At 54.3% G+C, this 12,843-nt stretch overlaps 2 protein-coding genes across 2 annotated transcripts; one reads left to right on the forward strand and one right to left on the reverse strand.

Moving 5' to 3' along the window:
• Positions 1 to 558: 558 nt before the first annotated feature.
• PPP1R15A (protein phosphatase 1 regulatory subunit 15A) lies at positions 559 to 4,002 on the forward strand. The gene is made up of 3 exons (XM_057711849.1): positions 559 to 771; positions 1,504 to 3,123; positions 3,578 to 4,002. The coding sequence occupies exons 2-3, from the start codon at positions 1,513 to 1,515 to the stop codon at positions 3,920 to 3,922; spliced, it is 1,956 nt and encodes a 651-aa protein (XP_057567832.1). The 5' UTR covers positions 559 to 771; positions 1,504 to 1,512; the 3' UTR covers positions 3,923 to 4,002.
• A 1,591-nt stretch (positions 4,003 to 5,593) lies between these two features.
• Positions 5,594 to 12,075, reverse strand: TULP2 (TUB like protein 2). The gene is made up of 11 exons (XM_057711850.1): positions 12,023 to 12,075; positions 11,493 to 11,619; positions 10,648 to 10,785; positions 10,289 to 10,405; positions 9,370 to 9,491; positions 8,400 to 8,711; positions 7,268 to 7,380; positions 6,625 to 6,739; positions 6,438 to 6,536; positions 6,027 to 6,198; positions 5,594 to 5,748 (listed from the first exon to the last, which is right to left on the reverse strand). The coding sequence occupies exons 1-11, from the start codon at positions 12,047 to 12,049 to the stop codon at positions 5,615 to 5,617; spliced, it is 1,476 nt and encodes a 491-aa protein (XP_057567833.1). The 5' UTR covers positions 12,050 to 12,075; the 3' UTR covers positions 5,594 to 5,614.
• Positions 12,076 to 12,843: the final 768 nt, after the last annotated feature.

The following is a 12,843-nucleotide window of genomic DNA, read 5'->3' on the forward strand; positions in this document are numbered from 1 at the left end:
TTAGTATCCCCTCACCACATATTTGTTAAGCACCTACTATGTGCCAGGCAGTGAGCAAATGCAAAGTGCCTGCCTTCAGGGGGCTTTCACATTCTGTCTCTTTCACAGTGAATCTAGACTCTGCTGTGACCACCTTGAGCACATGATTTCAGTCCTAAGCCTCAGTTTCCCCATCTGTGAAATGGAAACAATCATACTCTCCCACCCTGGGTAGGAAGCCGACCGGATGGGAAAGTGGGAGACTCTAGACGGGGGCCTGCTGGTTAAACGCGAGGGGAGGCATTTGCCTTGGAACAGGGGTGAAGCGAGCTCCCGCGCCGCTTAAGCAGTTCACGCGTTTGAGTGACAGCTCGCTTGCCTGGGGCGTGGCCACGCTTGGAATCTCCACCGCCGGAATCTCCGCGAAACCCGGAATCTCCGCGAGAAGTCCGAACTTGTTTTCCGTTCGGTTCTTCACGTTTACGTTCCGAAACCCCGCCTCCCCCCTTGACGTCAGCACGTCTGGCTGCGTTTGCCTATAAAAACCCCCGCGGGTAGCGTCAGCACAAACCAGTTGTTTCCAGGCTGTTTGTTTATATGCGTCTCCCTGCGCGATCCTGCGTCCGTTTGTCGCGACAGCGCTTTCAGCAGCCGGTGACAACTTGAGTCCCCGAGCCCGACGACGGAGGGCGAGATGAACGCACTGGCCTCCCGAGCCGTCCGAACCTGTGATCGCTTGTGGCAGCCCCAGCCGGCGCTCCTGCCCTCAGGGTGACGCACAGTCCCGAACCGGTGAGTTGGGGGGGATCGGAACACCTAAGTCCCCCGGGGATTGGGGACTTGGGTCAGACTCCTGGTCAGTTACGAGGAGGGAGCTCGGACTTCCGGGTTCCGAAATTAGGAGGGTTCGGGGCCCGGACTCCTGGGTCCTAAGCAGGGCCTGGGAACCTGAACTCTTGTGTCTGGAGGGGTGGGATGAACCCCCAAGGCTCGGACTTAGGAAGCGGAAGGAATTGGGAACTTGGAGGCCTGAGCCAGAGGGAGGAGGGGTCTGGGAGCCAGACACTTGGGTCCCAATGACGGAGCTATAGGGAATCGGAACTTTTTTTTTTTGAATTTTGAGTCTCTGAGGGATGAGGGTGATGGGGGCCTGATTTGTCGATCCTCAGGAGGGTGCGAGAAGCAGGGACTAGGACTTTGTCCCCAAGAGAAGCAAGTAGAGGACCTGTGTTGTCGCTTCTTGGGACTAGGACTTATGGGTCTGAGAGGAGAAGGTGCTGGGGGCTTGTTGGGGTAAGGACAGAGAAATTGGGGACCCAGACTCCTGGATGTTGCGAGAAGGGGCGGGGAAACAAGGGACAGAGATGGGAGCGGCCGGGATCAGAAAGGAATGTGGGGCAGGGACTCTCCTGTTGCTATTTGTGTTACTATTTCCGTTGCTGTGACTCAGGGTCATTCATCCTCGGCTGCTATGCCCTAAATGGCTTCTAAACTCGATTCCTTTTTTTCCTCCCTTTTCCGCAGCCTAGACAGATGGCCCCAGGCCAAGCGCCCCATCAGCCTGCCCCCTGGAGGGATACCCACCCCTTTTTCCTCCTGTCCCCGCTGATGGGTCTTCTCAGTCGGGCCTGGAGCCGCCTGAGAGGCCCAGGACCTCCAGAGCCCTGGTTGGTGGAAACAGTAACTGGAGCAGAGCAGGGAGAAGCTAAGTCTTCTGCGGCCACTCACCATGCCCCCTGGGGCAGGCACCCCCAAGAGGAGACTGGAGACACTGGAGCTGCTGAGGAGGATGGAGAAGCATCCCAGGGGGCCTGCCCTGACCTGAAAGCTGAGTGTTCTCTTCTGGAAAGCTGGGGACTTTCAGACGATAATGAGGAGGAGTATGGAGGGGAAGAAGCAACCAGTGTCCCTAGAGAGCAGGGAAGTGAATTTATGGATGGCCAGCCTGCTCCCCTGTCCCCCAGCCTTCTGATAACATCGCTGCAAGACCTTCCTGAAGAGGAAGAATCTAAGGAAGAGGTTACTGAAGATAAGCACGTGATCACGTTCTCTATTCCTCTGTCACACTGGGAGTGTTGTCCAGGGGAGGAGGAGGATGGAGAAGCTGCAAATAAAGAAGCTCCTAGAACATCTGCCTCTCCCTTAGCTCTGAGATCCAAGCCCAGAGCTTGGGTGTGCCGCCCGGTGGGTGGAGACACAGAGGAAGAAAGAACAGAGAATAAAGCAGCCACGAAGACTTCCATTTCCCCCTCATCTGCAGGCTCCCACCTCAGGGCCTGGGAGTGGTGTTCAGGAGAGGAGCCCGAGGAGGAGGAGGAGGACAGAAAGGCTGAGAAAGGAGAAGCTGAGCCAGAGCCACACTCCTCAGTTCTAGCCCAGAGGTCCCCACTCAGGACCTGGCAGCATGGATGCAGTAAGATCACAGAGGAAGAGGAGGATGAGGACAGTGATTCAGGAGCAGCTGAGGCTTCCTCTTCCATCCCACCCACAAGTGCCTTCCTGAGGGCCTGGGTGTATCGACCAGGAGAGGACACAGAGGAGGAGGAAGAGGAGGAGGAGGAGGACAGTGATTCAGAAGCAGCTGAAGAGGGGGGAGAATCTGAGGCTTCCTCTTCCATCCCACCCACAAGTGCCTTCCTGAGGGCCTGGGTGTATCGACCAGGAGAGGACACAGAGGAGGAGGAAGAGGAGGAGGAGGAGGAGAGTGATTCAGAAGCAGCTGAAGAGGAGGGAGAATCTGAGGTTTTCTCTTCCATCCCTCCCACAAGTGCCTTCCTGAGGGCCTGGGTGTATCGACCAGGAGAAGACACAGAGGAGGAAGAGGAGGAGGAGGATGAGAACGAGGACGAAGATGATGAATCAGAAGCAGCCGACTTGGGACCAAGTCCCCCCCTTCAGGGCCAGAGTGCCCTCCTCAGGGACTGGATGCATCAGCCTGGAGGGGAAACAGAGGGACGGGAAGCTGCTGTGGAGTGGGAAGAAACTGAGCCCTGCCCCTTCCGAGTGGCCATCTATTTACCTGGAGAGAAGCCGCCACCTCCCTGGTCTCCTCCTCGGCTGCCCCTCCGACTACAGAGGCGGCTCAAGTCTGCAGAGACGCCCACCAGCCATCAGGACCCTGAGCCTCCCCTAAAGACCAGAAAGGTGGGTGCTGAGGGCTCAGATACTTGAAGTTAGGGAGGAGAGGGGTGGGAGCTGGAGTTCCTGGGCCTGAGGGCCAAAGGGCTGGAGGCTCTGACTCCTGGGTCCCCCGTGTTCCAGAGGGTTGCATGTGAGCTCCGTTGGGAGGGCTGTGTTCACTGTAATGCAATCCTTTGCAAGAGGCTGGGCCCCTGTGGGAGGAAAGAGCAGCTGTGCTTATGTCAGCCCCAGGGAATCACGTCCACCTTCAGTGAGTCAGATGGAGGATCTGCTGGCAGGCAGTGACTAGCCAGATAACAAAGTGTTGTTGCGTAACCAGTTTTTGTTTGGTTCTCTCTCTGTCTCTCTCTCCCCTTCCCTCCCCACTCCCCGCCCTCCCCTCCCCCACACCTGTGGCTGTTTGTATGTTGTGTCTGTATCTCTATGTCTCCCCACATCTGTGCCGATCCACCTCCAGGTGCACTTCTCTGAGAAGGTCTCCGTTCACCTCCTGGCTGTCTGGGCAGGACCGGCCCAGGCTGCCCGCAGAGGCCCCTGGGAGCAGTTCGCCCGGGATCGCAGCCGCTTCGCACGACGCATCGCCCAGGCCCAAGAGGAGCTGGGCCCCTACCTCACCCCTGCCGCCCGGGCCAGAGCCTGGGCACGTCTTGGGAACCCTCCCACTTCTCTGGCCACCATAGCTGCCCCTACCCAGACCTTACCAATGTCCCCCATCCAGGCCACGCCCTTGAACCATGCTCTGGTTTCTTCCTCCCCTCCTTGTGTGTCTCCTTGCCTGGACCTCACTGGGAGGCGTGGCTAATATGAAGTTGTTTTCATGTTGTTAACTATTTATTTTTTTTAAGTGTTGGTTTATATAAGGAATAAAGCTTTTTGTAGTGAGCAGCGTCTCCGTGTGTGTCTGAATTGACAGTATCCACTACTCCTGGGTCCCCAGGACATTTTGGGGGTGGGGGGAACAGCATAAAGGTGAGCGCCTCAATAGAGGATAAACTACATTTCCCATCATCCCTTGAATTTGCCTCTTCCCATCCTGAAGCTTCTTTTGAACTGACTGGTGGGTCTGGTCATTGTTCCATGGCTTCTGCCTAAATTTTATTAAACCTAGGACAGTTATCTCCCCAAGGGGGCTGGGAGCAAGACTCACTAATTCCTAAAAAAGGGTTAAGCTCCAGTTTTCTGTGTGTCCCTGGAATACAAAGACTCATCCTCCTACTGGCAGATGTGGTGAGTTCCTTAAGGCTTTCACATTTATAAATGTGCCTGATTTCACATTTATAAATCCTGTGTCCACAGACTCAGTTTCCTTATCTGTAAAATGTGGCTAACAATTGTACATACCTTATGAGTTTCTAAGGCCTCAAAGGAAGTCATAGTTAAAACAATATTTGTCAGGACTTCCCTGGTGGCGCAGTGGTTAAGAATCTGCCTGCCAATTCAGGGCACACGGGTTTGATCCCTGGTCCAGGAAGATCCCATATGCTGCAGAGCAACTAAGCCCTTGTGTCACAACTATTGAGCCTGTGCTCTACAGCCCGCGAGCCACAACTACTGAGCCCACGTGCCTAGAGCCTGTGCTCCCCAATAAGAGAAGTCACGGCAATGAGAAGCCAGCACACTGCAACAAAGAGTAGCCCCCACTTGATGCAACTAGAGAAAGCCTACGCGCAGCAACGAAGACCCAATGCAGCCAATAAATAAATAAATTATTTTTTAAAAAGTTTGTCAAATAACATATGTGTGGGCTAGTATTGTAATTATTCTGATGCTCATCCACTCATATCTTCAATTACCCATCCTACTACTTTACTTCTGCAGCTCTTCTCACCAGTTCAAACAAGAGTGGCCCAAATGTCCTGCACCCTGTCCAACCTCATATACACCCCCCCATTGGTTCCCCATGCTCCTGCTACATTACCCTTTCATTCCAAAAACGACTAAGCCCCCTTCCACCTTAAGACCTTTGTATGAGGGACTTCCCTGGTGGCCCAGTGGTTAAGACTACGCTCACAAGGCAGGGGACACAGGTTGGATTTCTGGTTGGGGGAACTGTGATCCCGCATGCTGCGCAGCATGGCCAAATAAAATTAAAAAGAAAAAAAAAAAAGACCTTTGTATGAGCTGTGGCTACTGCCTGATGTTCCCATCTCTGACCCTACTGGCTCAGCTAGTTCCTTCTGATTCTTCAAGATGTAGTATGAAAATCTTTTTTTTAAAGAGATGCCTTGCTCTGTCCCAGCCAACTTGTGTGCTTTCCTCCTTCACAGCAGACGGGCATTTTGATTTTTTTGTGAAGACCCATCCGCCATGATCAGACTGTGATTTCAAGAGAGCAAGTGCTGCCGCATATACCCCACTCCCTAGAGCACAGGACGGGGCACCCAGGCGGCGTCTGATAAGTGTTGGTTATTAGTAAACTGGTGCAAAAGAAGGCACGCTGGGGCCCTTTCTCCCAATAAGCAGGCACAGAAGCTGATGAGAGTATTTCATTGAATTACTCACATGCCAGCTTCCCATCGAAACTGGACAAGCAGATGGCGAAGGCTTGGAGCGGACAAAGTGGGAAGCGGAAGTCCATGGTGAACGTGTCTGGGGCTACGCGACCGAACTGGAGCACCAGGTAGTCCGCTGAGGAGGAAGTCAGGAACTAAGCCTAGGGGGTGTCATTTCCCTACCGCAGGCCTCTGAGCCGCGAGAACTACAACTCCCGAGAGGCTGTGCGGAGCCCTTACTATTCCCGAAATCCCGAAAGTGTAAACTCAGTCAGGTAAACTACACTTCCCAATAGGCTTTGCAATAGCGCGGAGTTAGCCCTACCTAGAAAAACGCTTAAGTGCTAATGGGAGAAATAGTTCTCATCCTGCTCTGCCCCCCTTGCCCAGGTAAACCGGTTCCTAGGAGCTCACGGTCATCCGGATGCACGATCTGGAAGTTCTTGACCGAGGCCCTAGTGACGCGACCATGAAAATTGAGCACGTAGGCGCCGCTCTCCTCGCTCCACGATGGGGCTTTATTTTGCAGCAGGACCAGCCCCTGGCTGGCCCCCTGTTGGAGGCGACTAAGTAGCGACTCCTGTTCCTAGAGGGTAAAGTACGGGGCGTGGTTAACCACCTACCAACCAGCTATTTTTCCAACGGAGGCAGAATTTTGAGTCACTAGTCTCTCCTTCCTGAGAAACAGAATTTTGACGACGTCCTCCTGGCTTCATCTGTGACCTTATGCAACCCATCAGCCCCCTCTCCCCTTAGGACCTGTGGCCAGTCCCCCAGCCCTTCCTCCCCAATTCACCCAGACATACTCAACCTTGGCGGACTCACATTTTGTGGCTGGACACTGATTCTCTGGTTTTGGGCGTCGATTCCTGGAATGATCACGGTCATTTTCCGGGGCCCTCGAAATCCCAAGACATTGGTCTCCTAGGAGTAGTATGCTCCATTTGGCTTGGTTCTTTTTCCCCTCCCTCCACCGTCCGGCTCCACCCTCTCTTGTCTCCCGGACACTCACATAGCACACAGCCCCCAGCTCCTCCCTGATCCGAGCAGTATCCAGGACAAAATTCTTCCTTTCCGGATTCACCCCATTATCAAAGATGGTGAACTTGGTGCCCAAGATATTAGATCTGCTCCAGGAGGAAAGTGTAAAGTAATAGAATAAAAATAATATTCCTGTTCTGCTGTACATTAACTGCTTTCCCATGTCATCTCATCAACTCTCTCGATCAATCCTCTACAAAACACTCATGTTCCAGGCATCCAGTCCCAGCCCCCTCTTTCTTTGGTGAGCAATGATTTTTAGCCTCCTGCCTTGGCCCTTTGGGAATGCTCTTTCCTCTAAAATGAAAGAACTCACAGATCCCAGCCCTCTTCTCCCACAAGAACGTAGGAGTCCCAGCCCCTTGCCTCTCAAGAGGTCAAATGTCTTAAATGCCAGCCTCTGCTCCAAAGCCTTCAGTTCTATTCCCAACAACCCTGGGGTTACAACTTGAAGAAATACAAAACCTGTCAGTCCCTAAGAGAAAAAGTTCTAGAGCAGATGGAACTTGTACTATGGCCTGCTGGGAAATGTAATTCAATTGTCCCCTTCCCCCCCACCACAACCCCCTGGCCCTCTGCCACCTGTTTATCACACACATCAAAAGTCTGCCCACCTGACTTTGCCCACAAAATTGTCCCCATCCCGAGACAGGTCTGTAGGGTCCAGGGAGATGAGGTAATTAGAGGTCTTGCTCCTTTTTCTCTTGCGCCCAGCCAGAAGGAAGTGCTGTGGATGCGAGAAACAGCTCATTAGAATCGATTTCTGGTATCTGGCTAGGGCTAGGGGGTCCAAAGACAAGGAAACACCGTGTCCCCAAGACAGAGGAAAGGGTAATGGAGTAATAAGCATCCCAAGGCTTGCTGGGAGATGCGATTCTCACTGAAGGAAGTCATCAGCTGGGTCCTGAATGGGGAGATTCATTTCACACCTCCCCCTGATTCCTTTGGCCATTGGGTCCAGGGTTGGGGTTAAGTCTGCCTGGCAGGCAGAGCCTGGCTTTGGAGAATAGGGAAGAGCCTCACTTGGAACATTGCAGCAGGACTTTAGTAGGTATTTCATCCGGGAAAACTAGGTCTGGCACTGGTAGGGGAAATACCTCTTTCTGGGAGAGAATGAGTAATTGAGAGACCGCCACTCATGAGAGTGGAATGGTCAGACTGAGAGTGGCATAGCTTGGCTATGAAGGAAAAATCCGAGAAGGGAGGGGCTTGGTTCCTGAAAGGAGAGGCCTGTCTCAGGATTGGGTGGGGCCTGATAACAAGAAGGCTCACTGAGGGGCCAGACTTGGACCAACAAAGACAGGGCCAGGGCTTCCTAGGTGGCGCAGTGGTTAAGAATCCGCCTGCCAATGCGGCGGTCACGGGTTCGATCCCAGCTCCAGGAAGATCCCACATGCGGAGCAACTAAGCCCGTGTGCCAAAAACAAAAAAACAAACAAAAAAAAAGACGGGGCCAATACCAGGAGAGTGTCTGTAAGGAGTCGGGTTTGGGACCCTGAGAGGGCGTGGCCTAACTGAGAAAGGCGGGCCGACCTCGAGAGTGGACACGGCTGGGTTATGGGATGGGGAGGGCTCTGAGACGAAAGAAGCCTAGCTCTGTGAGGGGCGGGGCTTGGCGTTGGAGCTGACCAGTCCTAGTTCAATTACGAGCAAGGCCTGGATTTGCGTAAGTCTTGACCTAGCTCAGAGAGGGGCGGGACTTGCCCCTGGGAGGTGGGACTTGCTTCCGAGGCTGCCAGACCGCACCTTCCGACCGTCGGCCGCCTCCAGGTAGAGATAGTAGAAAGGGAACATGCCCTTGTCTACCCCACGCTTGTCGCGGCTGATGCGACACTGCACCGTGCGACCGCGCAGCGCCGGCCGCAGCACATACGCTTCCATGTCCTCGCCCAGCCGAGGGCCTGGGGCGTGGGGAGGCGAGCGGGACGAGCTCCCCACATCGCTGTTGCCCGCGCCGCCCGCGCCTTCCGGGGCCTCGGAAACGTCTTCGTCGGCCGCCTCTGGGGAGTTCCTCACTGTAGATTCCGACTCCTCTTTCTTCTCTTCCAGGTCTTCGCCCTAGCCCGCGAGCCAAAGTCAAGTGGAGGGACGGCTGAGACCCGGCCTCCCCCCGCCTTGCCAACTAGGGATTGGCCATCCCAGCTCAGGGTTACGCCCTCTCTCGACCAAGTTTTCTGTCTATTGGTCAAACATCTCAGCCACCTGCTGATTGGCCAGAACGTTCAAGGGCCCACCCCGCCAAGCCCTCTTCATCTGTTGATTGGCCAGCACCATATGCCTCCCTCTGCAGCCACACCCATTCCACCTACCGATTGGACAATCCCTTTGAAAGCACTGCCCATTCCAATACCAGTATTCATCGGGTCTAGATAACATATAATAACGCGCAGATCCACTCAACTGAAACTATCTCACTTTCATCAATACCAAAGTGAGTGCCAACTGGCCCTTTCCTATCACTGTTTCACCCCCTCCAAAGCTCGCTGCCTTTCGGTAGGCTGGGTTTTAATGTATATGCTCGCATCAATTCAAATCCTCTACTTGGACTCAATAAATGGTGCACACATAGAGCCTCTGCTAGCCCAAACATAACAAGTTCCACTCACCAGTAAAAAGGGCCCTTGATTGGGCTGCAGAATTTTAGTGCCCCGCCTCCCCTAGAGTCCGAAACTAGCCATCCTCCTCCTATATCCTTATTGCCTGTGCCACCTCCCACCTTGTTGGAGGTCAAGTCTCCATGGCCCCCATCACCGTCCATTCCAGGATTTGGTCTCGGACTGGGCACCCTGCATTCATCTCCAACATGCTGGGATTCGCTCTTGTCCTCAGCAGTGCCCCCTAAAGGGTGAAAGAAGCCCTAAGAAGACTGAGCTCAGGACACCTGGGTCCCAGGAGCTCGGGAAAGGGCATCAGTGCTAGCTGGAGAAGGCCAGAACTCCTGCGTTTCCGACCCCTAGTTTCTCATCAACCTCTCTTGCCAGATCCTCCTCCTCCCCCACGTGCACCAGGGGTCTATACAAGCTGAGAAGTCTCGGACTGCTTTGGATCTAAGGACAGGGAGGGGTTAGAGTCCTCCCTTTCCCTTGTCCCAGAGAGAGCATCCAGGAGACTAGGGAACTAAAATGGGAGGGGAGAGCGGAGTTGGAGGGTGATAACCCAGAGTCCTGTTACTGAAATGATTGGTCGTGTCATAAGAATAAAAGGGACTGTCACCACAATGGAATATTATTAAGAAATAAAAAAGAATGAAATACTGATAATGCTGCAACATAGATGAACATTGCAAGCAAGCTAAGCAAAAAAAAGCCAATCACAAAAGATTATATACTGTATTATCCTATATATGAAATGTCCAGAATAGGCAAATCTAAAGAGACAAATTAGATTAGTTGCTACTTAGGTCTGGGAGAAATGGGGGTGGGGGTGGGGGGGTGGTGACTGATAAAAAGGCATAGGGTTTTCTTTTGTGGACGATGATAATATTCCAAAATGCTGCAAAACCATGGAATTGTGAACATTAAATGAGTGAATTGTATAGTATGTGAAATGTAGCTCAATAGAGCTGTTACAAAAAAGGGGGAGGATTTGCCACATGGACCAGGGGGCCAGATTTCACCCAATGTCCTCGAAATTACCAGGCTGTTGGCGGGCTGGCCAACCCCTGCGCCGAGTCCCTGGAGGCTCTTCATAAGCAGGTGGAGAGGCAGGAACATCCTCCACGGAGACTTCCTCCAACTCCGGGTCGGAACTCTCTGGTAGTCAGGATAGGGAGGGGGACTGGAAACTGGATTTCTGAATACTGGGGGAGGAAAGGGCTGGAGATTCAGACTCCTGGGTGTTGGAGAAGGAGAAGATTCAGGACTTGGACTCCTTGCTGTGAAGGATAACGGGGCCCGGAGGGATCCTTTGGAGAACAAGGACTTAGGTTTCAGACTCCAGGGTTCTAGTGGGAGCGGAGTCGTACTGTATAGGCGGCCCAATGCGTTGAGATTACCGGCTTCTGCAGACGACACCAGGGGGCGACGCTCGCCACTGCCATCTCCAACGCAGCTCAGGATGCCCAGCACACTGTGGGCACCAGGGCGCAGATGTGCCTCTGGCACCTTCTCCTGAAGGAAAGGGTTCCCGGGGCCTGGGAGAAAGTGTGATGCGAGGCCCATTAACACGATGTACACATTCTGGTCCTCTGAGAAGATCCACCTCGTCACTGGTCTCCCAGACACGGTCCCCTGATTGACCGACTACCAAAACCCCCGAGACTCACTCAAAAACCCTAACTGCATCCCAAGATTCAAAGCACAGCCCTACGGCTAAACTGTAGCGATTCCGTGTGTAAACAATCTCACAGGGGCTCTCCAGTACCTCGGCTCTAAATTACCTAGGCCCGGCCCTGGGGCTTTGCCTGCATCAGCCCTGAGGGTTCCGTCTAACTGCATCCTGGCCCTTTTCCAGACCCCGCCCCCAGCTCCCCCAGGCCCCGCCCCAGCACTCTCTGGGCGGTCCCCCGTTCTCCCAGGCTCCGCCCGAGAGCTCTAACAAGCCCAATCACAGGGCTCTTTCGGTCCCCACCTCTAGTTGCATCACACCCGGCACACCCGCTCTCCCGGGCCCCGCCCCCGAACTCTCACAGGTCCGGTCCCTGGACCCTCACAGGACCTGCTCTCTGACTCTCCTGGGCTCCGCCCAAGGGTTCTGTTAGGCCCCGCCCCCCTGCTCTACTGGGTCCCCACCCAGAGCTCCTCCAGGTTCCTCCCCTCTAAGCTCTTTAGGCCCCGCACTCCCAGAAACCCCTCCCCTCCAGGCCTGTGCTCCTGCCCGACCCTGGGAACCTTTCCTCACCGCTGTCACCCGAGAAGCGCTCCTCCCGCCGCCGCGGTCGCCGGGGCCGCAGGGGAGCGTCAGGATTGGCCTGAACCATGAGGGGCTCTTGGCGCTTCCGTCGCTGCTTCTTCTCAAACAGCCGCCGCTGCGGGAGCGGGAAAAAGGTTTATTGGGGGGTTTAGGAAGACAGGGGTGAACGGAGACCTGGGGCAAGGGGAGTCCTGCATCGGTGGGAGAGTTCCAGGCCTTCAGTCCCTCAGCAACTCCTTCCTTAGATCTAGGAGTCCAGGCCCCCAGGACCCTCCTCCCCCAGAAGCTAGGAGCCCTGCTCTCCAGAACCCTTGTTCCTTAGAAATTTTGGAGTCTCATCATCCTGGTTTGCTTCTTGAGGATCCTGAATTCCTATTTTCTCATTTCCCAATTGCAAAACTTGAGGCTCTGAGAAAGCCAACAAGGACTAGGAGTCCTGGAGCAAGTCCTGGAGATGGGGCTCCTGGGGAGGTATGGAAGATGGAAGAGGGGGGTGGCAGGATTCTTGAGCACAGTACCTGCTGTTCCAGCTTCTGCAGCCTCATGGCGGCAAACTCATCCCCCAGGGCCCTAAGAGAGGTGCAGGCTCAGAGTGACAGCAAGCAGGGCACACCAGTTGCCCAAGAGCCCCTCCGCTTCTTTCCCCACCCAACTTAGGGTTCTGAACACTTGTGAGGTCACAGCAGAGGCAGAACCTGAGCCTGCTCCACCCGTTCTGAAGCTCTTTCTTGCAGCACTGGCCTGTCTAAAATCCAGGAGTCAGAAATCCCAGGCGCCTCCTGTCCCAAGACTCAACCCCCCCATCCCTTCCTCTTTCAGACCCAGGAGTCCTCATCTGTAGCTCCCTCCCTTTAGCTAGGACCCAGAAGTCCAAGCCCCCAGCCCCTTCCTTCAAGGCTGATGTGCTGAACCTGCAGACATCATTATGAGACCAGAGCTGAGTAGGTGTGGGCAAAATCAAACTTTGAGCTCCCCCTTGCACCCCCATCTCCACCCCTGCCCATCCCATTTCCCCCACTCACTCTTTCTTCCATACATCACTCTCCCGAGACATCCTGGAGAAGCAAAACGAGGGCTCAGGACCCAGACCCAACATCCCAATGGATTCTGCCCTCCGACACCTGACCTTAAGCTTTAAATTTTCCCCTGGACCCAGGCAGCCCGAATTCCAGCACCAACACTGGTTAGGGACCCAGCAGCCTGTTTGCAGATTCATCGCCATCAGGAGCCCTGGAGTCCAGCTCTCTCATCCCCAAACACCAAACTCTGTCCTTCACCCAGGCATGAGAACTCAGGACTCTGGACCCCAAACACCCCATCCCCAGTGATTCTAGACCCC

The sequence above is a fragment of the Hippopotamus amphibius genome, chromosome 16, assembly GCF_030028045.1.
Source record: "Hippopotamus amphibius kiboko isolate mHipAmp2 chromosome 16, mHipAmp2.hap2, whole genome shotgun sequence".
NCBI classification, from domain to species: Eukaryota; Metazoa; Chordata; class Mammalia; order Artiodactyla; family Hippopotamidae; genus Hippopotamus; species Hippopotamus amphibius.

Excerpts from the sequence above, each read along its gene's own strand:
- TULP2 (XM_057711850.1), bottom strand. The coding sequence starts at position 12,049 with ATGAGGCTGCAGAAGCTGGAACAGCAG. Across the intron at positions 8,712-9,369 it reads GAGACTTGACCTCCAACAAG|GGCGAAGACCTGGAAGAGAA; the intron begins GTGGGAGGTGGC and ends CTCGCGGGCTAG. Across the intron at positions 6,199-6,437 it reads TCAGTGTCCAGCCACAAAAT|GAACAGGAGTCGCTACTTAG; the intron begins GTGAGTCCGCCA and ends TTTACCCTCTAG.
- PPP1R15A (XM_057711849.1), top strand. The coding sequence starts at position 1,513 with ATGGCCCCAGGCCAAGCGCCCCATCAGCCTGCCCCCTGGAGGGATACC. Across the intron at positions 3,124-3,577 it reads CTCCCCTAAAGACCAGAAAG|GTGCACTTCTCTGAGAAGGT; the intron begins GTGGGTGCTGAG and ends ATCCACCTCCAG.